The 11,321-nt window shown below is 41.5% G+C and overlaps 1 protein-coding gene across 2 annotated transcripts in view; it reads left to right on the top strand.

Moving 5' to 3' along the window:
* Positions 1–3,823: 3,823 nt before the first annotated feature.
* The window catches only part of thsd7ab (thrombospondin, type I, domain containing 7Ab), a 111,850-nt gene continuing 104,352 nt past the window's right edge, over positions 3,824–11,321 (top strand). Inside the window, exon 1 of one of the 2 annotated variants that reach the window (XM_064349595.1) lies at positions 3,824–4,443. In XM_064349595.1, the coding sequence (XP_064205665.1) occupies positions 4,293–4,443 (151 nt within the window). In that variant the 5' untranslated portion in view covers positions 3,824–4,292. The remainder of the gene's footprint in view (positions 4,444–11,321) is intronic. The other variant, XM_064349587.1, reaches the window with a different exon arrangement.

Here is an 11,321-nt window from a genome sequence, read left to right as displayed (position 1 = left end):
AAAGGTCAATGACATATGGAAAATAAACTGCTGTGCACATTACCGTGTTCTTAAATGGTGTCCTTGCTGGTATTTTAAATTGAATTCCATTTTTGTACTTACATCATCAGGACTGCATTGTTACATTTATTTTTTGATCAAACTATTGAAGTAGGGTTGGGCAGTCCAGTTCCTGCTCTGACATTGATGCTTTTTTGCTGTTGTGAACCCTTGGGCTATTATTACTATTATTATTTATGCTTGTTTAAGAATTCTTATCTGTAATCTGTAACAATTACAGACATACACATCTGTAGTCTGTAAAAACTACATTAATGGTGTGTTTTTTATGTTTCACATAGTTATATTTGTATTCCTTTTTGTACCTTGTTTTTACCTTTCACCGAATTTGTAATGGCCAGTATGTCATATTTTAGGACTGTCCCATTGTGGAAATGACCTCTGACAAAGCAGCATGCATGTCATCCAAATGTGCCAATATTGTAATGGAGGAATGCAATTCTTGTGTAACAACTCATGCAGGTGGCCAGATAAACCGGAGTTGCTATTGTGGTCCACAGGAGGAAACCCTGCCTCCTTGGGCAGTGCTGTGGTTAGTGATCCATTCCCACATGGGACATATGCCTGTGCGACATGTGGCACAGAAATGGTCAGAATTTAAATTCTGGACCTTAAAGTGAATCACTACACTAAAGACTGGTCTTTGTCTGGGTCTTGAGTAGTCACTCCAACTCTGGTGTCTTGCTAGTTAGCCTGACCTAGGTTCGCTTAAAAGCTCTTCGATACTGATAATCCCGGGTTAAGTTCTCCTACCCCAGTATTAAGCTAAGGAATTCTACACAATCAGTGGAATCTGTTTGTCTCCTGCACAGACCAGTTATGCGCCCTGCAGGGGAAATGCCCAGCTGTTTATAAAATGATTTGCGCAACTTGATATGCCACTGGGATTTTAAATGACTGTCCACACAAGTAGTCAATTCAAAAAAGGAGAGCTGCGCACAAATCTGCCATTATTGGAATTCGTTTAGGAGTTCTTGCTGAGTTTAGAACTCAAAGCTCCTCATAAGAACTGTGAGAGCATATGGTAAACGTTACTATAACTATGAAGCACACAATGGGTTTTGGCTTACATCTTCTTCTGGCAGTGAGTAATGAAAGCAAGAATTTCTTATAAAGGAAGCGATGTACAGTACACCGACAATAAGCTGATAAGGTGTAAGTTCACGTTTGCAGCTTTGCCAGAATATTCAATGTGAACACACCACAGTCTGTAAACTGAGAATATTGTTTTCCCTAATTGCTCTTGCTGCCTGGAATCAGAAAAATGACATCTTCCAAGAACCTCAAACCCAAAACGTTTTTTAGAGATTTAAGGTGGAACAAGCTGTGTGCTTTGTTTATTACTGTACGTCTTGACATCTTCATTAACATTCATCAGCATTTTAAATTGATCATGAGTCAAACATTGGGCAAATACAGCATGAGAGGGCATAGTAATATAGCAGATATTGTAATCCTATGTTATAAGAGCCACCTCCCTGGTCAGTAGTTAAAACCAGTTTGAGAGAAAATGTAATGCTGCTTTCACAAAAATAGCACAAAGGCCTCATTTTTGCTCCACTTTCTCATGCATTTCTCAGAACTGATCTAGGTTGATGCCTGCCCACGAGCAGTTTCAATTCTCTCTCCCCCCAAAACAACACACAACCACACTTATTTTATTTGTTCTTTGAAGTGAATGCCTCCTCCACAAGTCCATGAGTCCCACTGTGGAGTCTTCTTCACAAGATTCTGTAATCCTGTTGGCTGATCTCCTCTAATTGTTGCCTTGTTAGTACTTCAGGGAGATTTAGTCCTTAATGTTCTAATAGGCATATATTTGTCCTTCAGGATTGGCTGGCAAAAAAGTTTAAGGACCCTGAGACAAAGAGGCACACCTACATTTGCTGACCTACTGACCAAGTGGAGGCAGATAGACAAAGGTAATGTGACATCTATAGACAAACTAAGGTCACTATCTATAAGTACATCTATAGATACAATATACACTGCATTCTAACCTGCTCTAACAGTTTTAGGAACTCCCATCATGATTCTCTGAGGGTACTTTAGGTTTGACAAGGCTGGGAAAGATCAAAATGGATGTTTTTGAAACTAACAAATTTCATATTTTCTGCTGGTTTTTGTTTTTCATTTGTTTTCGTTTTTATTTAAATATGGAATGCCCAATCACAACTATATGGTCATCCAAACTAATTAGATACAAGGTAACTAAATGCACCTCCTCTATAGCCCTTCCCATCTTGTATGATCCTGAAAGAAAAATGTTTGTTTCATGCTTGACCAGAAAATTATTACAAATTGGCCTTAACTGAAATCATTAAGGTATTACTGGCCAATAGTGTAAACAGGGTCAAGTAACCATAAAAATGGTTCCTCAGTCACCACGGCAAGGTGCAATTTTGAAGCATCCTCGTGTGACTTTGGAGCTGCTGAACTACACCTTATTCCTTGTTCAGGGACAGCCTTACTTGAGTTACACTCCGTGCAAACTCTCTCAGTCACTGTGGCAGGGACCCTGGCGAGGACCACCGACAGGGCGCCGAGCGACAGAATGCGACCTGCTCCATGCGCTCCGAGAGGCGAGGACTGGAGTGTGACCAAGACAAAGAGGTGCTCGTCTAACCGCAGCCTGGCTAATTTGTTCCGCTGCCTGCGAGCTCGGGGCGGGTGAATTATTTGATCAGCCTCGCCGTTAATCTAATCGGTGTGAAACTGCTGAATTGGGCATAATCGCGATGGTGAAAGTGGGGGTAGGGTGCATCTCGCTTCACTCCCCAAGGAGACTCCCTGAATTATTCCCCTCTATGGTGGCAACTGTCTCGGGGGCTGTGACCTCTTTCACTATCAGGGAGTGAGAATGAACAGCTGCTATGTAAGCAGCATTCATTTGGTTACTTTGTGGTTGGACTCAGATTAAAATGATCACAATATACAGATCTTTAAAAATATATTATTGTCAAATTCAACTTGAATTTCAAGGTACACAGTCTGAAATGACTTTGTAAGTGTCCAGCAGTATTAATGGGTAAGATGAGACGCATGCTAAATAAGGACATCTGCCATGCAAATGAATAATGTAAAAGGGCTCAAAATGATTTGGATTCGCAGTATCATCAAATTAAAGTGATATATTTTATTTCTTTAATGACATTTTGATGCGTCCTGTGGCAGCAATGCATGTAATGAGGAAAAATCTAGATTTATAAAGCATGTGACTCATGAAACAGGGAACAGCTATTTATGGTTCAGCTCAATTCGACCCTAATAATGACACAGTTAAACTTGCTTTCACAAAATTATGCAAATTATACATCAAATGAAATTCCAAGCATAATGACGGATTGGATATAGTTTGTACATCTGAATAATTTGGATCATGCTTTTTTTGATAGACAATTCTTCCCTGAAGGTGATACAGTCTATTTTTGGATGTCTTTAATGACAGGCTCATTCATTTAGGACTCCTTGCCTGAAGGAATACCCAAGACGATGCCTTTGGCTTCTAAATATCTCACAAGGTCAAACTGAACCACTATCAATTAATAATTCATCAGGAATCTTACTTGACTGAGTCAACTGATTTTCCCCTTTTTTGAATGGCTTAAGAGGCTATCTTTCCTCTCCCCTCTTCCCCCCTCTCTCTTTTTCTCTCTCCTTCACCCACACACACACACACACACATACCCCGCCCACTCCTCTCCATCTCTCCTTTGCCTCTCAGTAGCTCTCTCTACCAGCTGGTGTGCAGCTCCAGCTCTCTGCTGATCCTGGGTAACCTGCTTCGTGTGCTGGTGCCCCTCCCACCTCCCCCCTCCCACCACCCTGCACCCTGTTGTTCTCCTGGCTGACGGGAGCGTGGAGGAGTGTTCGCGTGCCCTGAACGGAGGAGAGAGGGGAGGCGCCGCGTCCGCCACGGCACGCGCAGAACCCATCAGCGAGCGAGCGGCAGCAGTGGCCGAGGGCTCTATTGTTACCGCGCGCCCGAGTTAGCGCTCGTTCTCCTTCACTGACAGCCAGCCGGTGGAGAGGAGAGGAAAGGAGAGGATCAGCCACCTGGACTACCCTTTCGGGACGGACCGGACTACTTCGCCCTTCTGAAAAAGGGACAAAAGAACGTGTGCGCTTCCCCTTCAGTCTGCTGCATCTCATTTTTTTGCTCTTCATCTTTTTTTTTTTTGCTTTCTTTCTTCGACCTTTCCCTGTGTGGATTTACTGGCCTCGTGAGAGACATGAGGCTGGACAGCAGGGGTGCAGGGATGCCCGGTGTTTCCACAGAGGTGCTTCCATGCCTGTTTAGAGCCGCTCTGCTGCTCTGTGGCATCTGGGATGCTCGGGGACAAACTACAGCCACCACAAAGTCAGTGTACGTCTGGGAAACAGGTACGTCCACCAATTCTGCATATAGATATCAGTTTCGGCTATTGCAGTAAATATTTAATTTCTATCTTGAAGTGAAATTTGCTGGAAAGTGTTGCAGATGACGTGAAGTTTTAAATGTGAAGCATCCTTATTATCAGCAGCAGAAGTGTTTCTTTTATTGGGAAGAGTTCTAAGTTCTGCTGATTGTGGTGATGTTCTCGAGTACGCTGCGTTTGGTTTGAGGTGGGCACTACAACAATGCGCTTCTCTGAATGTAAGCGTTGCTCAAACTGTGAAATCTCTTTAACCCTTTTGAGTGTTTTCACTCTTCAGTAGTCATCTCTACATAATGATACAAATGTACAAATTACTTTTACTCACCTGCAGTGCATTATGGATTTTACACCCAATTGATTTTCAGTCATTTAAGTTTGACACAATGAAGGATGTTACAGGGATCCGATACAGGAGTCATACCACTGTTTCTTGTGCATATCCACTGCAGTGCTTGATATTTAATTTCTCTCTCACCGTGCTTAAAGGAAGTCAAAAGAAAGTTTCCACATCCACTGTATTTTGAAATACAGGAGTGCTATTGAATTGTAATTCATGTCTATAATAGAAACCATGTAGCCTTTCACATAAATAATATATCATATTAGAGATTTGAGAAGAACAGCTGTATACCTGAATTTGAGCAATTTGACCATATACTGTACATTTATCTCCACAAACGGTGTATATATACATGCGTGTATGAACTGTAATGGAACATTTTTTTGTGGATTGAAATTGAACAAAATGTCAGAAAGGCAACATTCTAGCTCAGTCTTCAGTGGTGCTCGATCAATATAAAGTTTCACTGTAAAACCAGCCTGAAATGGTGCTGGGTCAATGGGTGATTAATTGCCATACCGGACAGAGACGGTCATGGATCAATGCATGATTTCACTGATATCCTCGACAGCAATACCACTTGATCAATATATCGTTTTGCCGCTATCGACTTGGTCCGAGTGGCTTTGTGGAATGAAGACAGCCAATAGAATCAACACATAATTTATAGGCTTGTCTCTGGGTCAAAGTTGATAACCATTTTATCGAACACAGGTTTTCAGCGTATCTAATTATGTGTAACATTGAAATTTGTAAGGCATTTGTTCCCTGAATCATGTGCTAGCTTGAAGATGAAAACATGGACACAATATGTTTCAATATAGCTTATATATGGACAGGACATGTTATCAGCACCAGCTGTGGCAGTGTTACTAATGAATATATATATTGAAACTAGAGTACGATTTTTCATGAGTTTTCCCTCAATTTTTGCCATTTTGAATCTTAAGTTTAAATGTACATGTAATGGCTACCTATTAACTATGTAACCAGACTCCTCACATTAGGATCTCATGTTCCCCCTCATGTGGCACCCTCGATCAATGGACTATTTCCCCGCTGTCTGGACCAGAGAAAGTCCAGGATCAATGTATCGCTTCCCTGTGCTCTTGAATTTTTAAAGAGAATGTAGCTGAGTAAGGAGATTAAGGAGCCGAGGTTTATACAGCGAAAACACACCACTGACTGTGAAAGGAGAGAAAGGGATCGCTACTCAGAGTTAACCTACATTTGACCGATCCGTAGATCATAATAGGTACAGATGACCGCACCGTGAAAAACCCCTGCATTCAAGGTACCTGGAAAAAGTCATTTTCGTTTTATTTAGAAATTATGAAGCGCGCAGTCATTTCTGCAAATTAGATTTTTTTCATCCTTTAGAGATTGAGCGGATTGTATTTCTTTATTCTGTCGTCTGTTCGGTTGTGAGTTTGGGTTTTGATTTGTTCCCTTTCATATTCTAGCCCTGCTCATGAATGGAAGCAAACTTTCTTTGTGTCCTGGGGCACCCCGATATGGGCAACGTCCCTGTGGGCAATAGTAACTTTAACATGGGTGCAATGCGTCTCCCTGATGCTGTCTGCCTCCAGAATGTGATGGAAAATCTTCTAATGGCAGGCATGGAAATGTGACCTATGTTAAAGGTGGATGAAGTGATATTTCTCTCTGGAGGAAGGTATTCATATGAAGATAAAGGAGGTGAAGAAGTTCTTTATTCAATACTCCTCCAGGCAAAGGCCATTGCTTTGAAATCCTGAATAAAATATCAATATCTATTTTTATGATGATAATAGTGATGATGGGGATAATTGTGAATAAGGTCAAAATAGACTTCTGAATAATAATATCGTAAGCATGCATAAAGTTTATTATGGAGTACTACCAGCAATCGCTTATTACCCATATGTTTAGCTTAGTTTGTTTTTTGAAATCCAGTCTTTATTTGATAAAGCTCAGCAGCACTTTTTACAGCTTCTGTATGAATCATGCAATATAAATCCTCCAATGGAAATCATGTCAGTAGGTCACATGGCACAGTAAGCTTGCCATATTGGATTTTGTAATAGCTTTTCAGAATACCTGTGCCAAAGTGTAAATGGTAAACACAACATGGCTCAGACTGCCTTTATTCATTTCCATCCTCTGCAGAAGACATGTTACACGTCAGACTAGGGGAAAATGTGGATGAGGCATTAGATGAAACACTGCTTATTTGAAAGCTACAACATCCAAGTAAATTGAATGCATTAAATTACCTGTCAATAATGAAGAAAAAAGGTGGAAAATAAACGCAAAAGTATTGCTTAAAGAGCCATGCTTTTTTGATTAAAAAGTATTTTAAAGACTGCAGTTCTTTTGCTGGTGAGCAAGCAGTTCATTGCACCACTGAGGAAGCTACTGAAGATAAGTATTAATAGAAGATAAAATGGAAACTAAAGCACGATAGACACAGCTTTGTGGTAATTCTTTAATTACAACATAACAAGTAGATATGTGTTTTGTGATGCATAGTTGTGTAAGTTAGTTATGCTATGAATCAGAACTGTCCATATGGCTCTCATTCATTGAGAAGTTTGTGGGTGAAATGATTACTGTTTAATGATAACTGCTTACATTCAGCCTGCTCTTGTGTGGGCAGCATCTCTCTGATGCTCAGAACTGAAGCGTGCTTCGGGCTGCAGGATTTGCTACAGTGCCGCTTTCAAGACGCTCCCCTCAAAACATGCACATCTGATTTTAAATGATAAAGCGGTTCCATTTCCGCTCATCTTCCCCCCACCAGCGCCGCATCCCCCCACAACCCCTTTGAGAGCCGACCTTTGAACCTCTGTCTTAAGAGGCCCCTCTGAGGGGACCTTATCTTGGGGTGAGAGAGGAGCTCTCAGCACTGCACTAAACACCTTCACCCCACTCATGTCCCCCGGCTTGGCCTGCGTACGAAAAGCATAATTTGGGCTTCACAAAAGCATTCAGCATCATAATACAAGGCTGTAAACCTCATCTAATAATCAAAACCCATTGTGTGTTTATTGTTGCCTGCTGCTGATGTTTCTTACATTGCCACTCTGGGGTAAGGTGCACACCTATTCAAGACCTGAAAGGGGTTTGAAAGTCATCATAGTTTAGCAAATAATTTGCAAGTATAAAAATTGTCTGCCATGGAATAATTGCAGATGTCCAGCTGCTCCCTTTAATGTGCTCATTCCCTGACCTACACAAGCACTTGGGGTAGCAGCCAAAGGGTGATTTATCCCACAAGATACAGGCACTCGAGCGAGGAAGCCCCGACGGGGCCATTGTGTTTCTTTCTTTCTCTGAAGAGCAGTGGAGGCTCTCCTCACTCTTACTTTCTCCTACCCCCTGTTACTGCCTCTCCTTCATCAGCCTCTTTTCTTTTATCCACTGATCTACTGAATAAGAAGGAATGCCTAATCAGCCACCTGAAATATTCATGGCGAAAGAGCGGGAATGATTTCATTTCTGCTCTTCTCCAAGAACCCTGCAAACCCTTCAACAGAGAGAGAGAGAGAGAGAGAGAGAAGGATTCCCTCACAGTTCTGTGTGTCTCGCGGTTCATTAGTTTTCGTTAGCGGGTTGACGCTGAGAGTTGGGATGTGCTGTCAGTACCCTGCCGCTGAACACACCCCTTGGAAACGGGAGTAATTACCAGGGAGCGGAGCCAACGCCAGACCCAGATTCATGGGAAAGCTCATCCAGCTGTGGACAACATGTTCCTGCTCGCTTTCGTCCTGGGATCCAAAAATGTTCTATCTTCAGCCTCTGGCAAACACAACATGTCCTAAAGGCATTTGTGTGTGGTCGAGGGAGATACGAGGCTGGCCAGTGCTCTAGCTTGGCTGAAAGGAAAGGTTCACCACGGGATGATTTCATGTGGGTTTTTTTTTCAGCATTGCCATGGTTCCAATTCAAAGTGAGGTTAAAGAAATGTGAAACTGTGCTGCAGTTTGGGTTTTCAGTGTGTTTATTATTCTTATATAGTAAAGAATGTTTATTTTCTGTTATCATTAATAACAGGCAAAATTATATTCTCAGAGGAGTAGCAGCAGGGTTTTTCATTGTTTTAAATGTAAGTCAGTAGCTTTTATACTGTTCTTCACTCAAAGTTGAAAAGCTGAGAAAACTTTCTCTCCCAGGTTTAGTAAGTCTCACTCAAATGTAGGCTTGTCTAGCATTAATATCCAGAAAACAAAATGGTACTTTCTATGTATGTTTTTCTATCTCCCCAATCGTCCATGATTAACCCAATTCAACTGGTCTTCTCGCCCATTGCTACACGATTCCGCTTTTGGCTTATTAGCCCTGCTGAGCATTAGGATACTCATGCTAAACTGCTTTACACTAACACCTGTGCGGTCTTATCCTAATGTCCCGTGGGTGCTGTTTCACATCAAAGCTTTAATTTCACAGTTTAGTCTGGGGAACATGCAACTTCATCAAGCAATTCCACCTGAGAAATTTTGATTGGTTGACAGCACTGTCAGAGTGCACAGTAAAGGCCATTCAAACTGAAAGGATTGAAAGAGGGAATGTCCAGCATGATGTTAAAGAAATACTTGAAAAAAATGTTCTTCTGCAGGCCTTTTTCACAGATAACTGTAAACAAGGATGCTTCATCTGGGGTGAAAATGGGGACAGTGCAGAACAAATCTTTTCCTGCAGTTTCGCCAAGGAGATCATTATTTTGCCTCTTGTGTCAGTAGTTTTGCAATATTACGGCCTGTCACAGGGGGCTTATGACTATCAGCTTATCATCCATCCATCGCCGGCATGAACACCCTGGTTCTTTAAGGGGTGAGCGGTCGCTCGGTTCTTTGGCGGTAGTTCTGGCCGCAGTAGGTAGGGCACGACTTTCTTTGTGGTTCTCCACATCTGCGGCGAGCAGCTTGGGGGATGCTCCCCGGGTACATTTCCCAAACCACGCTGTGTGCGTCTGTGAAAAAAATACATCACCAACCGCGCCTCATTACCCGCCACCCATTGAGCCGCACGCAGCCCACAGCATCCAGGAAGTGTGGCGGCGGCTCCACTCACATAATGAATCAGTTTGATTAGTGCTTCCTCATTAGTGTTTGGCAGATGCCAGTATTCGCTGTTATCGCAAACTGCATGGCAGGCAATTATATTTTTGAAATGCATATGGTGTTAATTTTATGAAATATGCCATCATGGCGTGCATTGAAGTGTATTCAGTGTTCATAGCAAAGAAGACCAGCAAGTCATAGTTATTTTTCTTTCTTCACCCGTGTTATTTGTGATATGGTAATTAATGGTAACCTGCTCATAGTTCATTTGGAAATAGGCCCGTAAACCCTATGACTCTACTGCCCACATTATAGAGGGGAGGCCTGCCAGTGACCCGTTTGGAGGTGTTTTTTTATTGACTGCGGACCCCTGCTACATAAATGACCTGTGCAGATGACTAATTACATTACATTACAATCACTTAGCTTCCTCTCTTTTCTGCAGTTACTGACTTACAGAAGTGGAGATGCTTCACTGTTAAGGTGATGAATGCAAATTGAATTCAAAACACAATTCTTGTTGAAAATAGTTTTTGCTGCTGAAGGTTATGTCAGCACAGTCAAAGAGGCAATGATGACAAATCTAATTATCCATCAGCACTATAATCATTATCTCTCTAGATTATCTTCCGCTGATAACTTGCACATAGTAAAGATGTTTGGAAAAAATGGCTGTAATGAATCTGGGAATTTTATTGAATATACACAACTTCTGCACTTTCTGTGCAATTATCAAGGGTATTATTAAACAAATAATGATGGGCTGCTACAGCTTGCTACTGTATATTTGATCAGATTTCCGAAAGCAATACTCGACTTGTACGGAGAGGACAGAACATAAAATAATTTGATGTTGAATATTGCACAAGTAGTATTGCCTCTCTATGGTCCGTTTCTCTTGAGACTTGCATCTGAACATGAGAAAATAATTTCAGACGACAAAGACACAGCAATGTCTGTAGAAGTTACTGACCTTTCAGAAACTTCAGCAGGGTCACAGGGCAGTGAGGGATGGACAGTGAAATAAGTTACTGGAACATTGCAGGGTTCATTCCTAAGTTATGTATTTCTCTTTGCAAATCTAAAATTGCCATTTTAAATGTCTAGTTGTATAACAACCTGTGAGTTATGAACAGTATGTCACCCTGGGTAAGAGTGCTGCTAAACAAACAAATAATGATATCACAGGGGACAAAAAAAAAAAAAAACCATAAAATGCTATTGCAATAACACATGTTTAAGAAGCACGACATGACTGAAAAATGGCTTCATCCCATGTGTATCTTTTTCAGTTAAACCCCAATCTCATTTTAGAACATGCACTTCAATACCACCCTCTATCACCCTCATTTCCATATCCCCTGAAGGCAAACATGCCCAGGGAATATGATTGGCTGGCTCACATTCCAGACCCTTGACAACAAGACTGATATTTAGGACATGCATATGAATTAATTCTTT

Source organism: Anguilla rostrata, chromosome 1, assembly GCF_018555375.3.
Source record: "Anguilla rostrata isolate EN2019 chromosome 1, ASM1855537v3, whole genome shotgun sequence".
In the NCBI taxonomy this organism is placed as follows: domain Eukaryota; kingdom Metazoa; phylum Chordata; class Actinopteri; order Anguilliformes; family Anguillidae; genus Anguilla; species Anguilla rostrata.
This window is presented reverse-complemented; position numbering and strand designations above follow the sequence as displayed.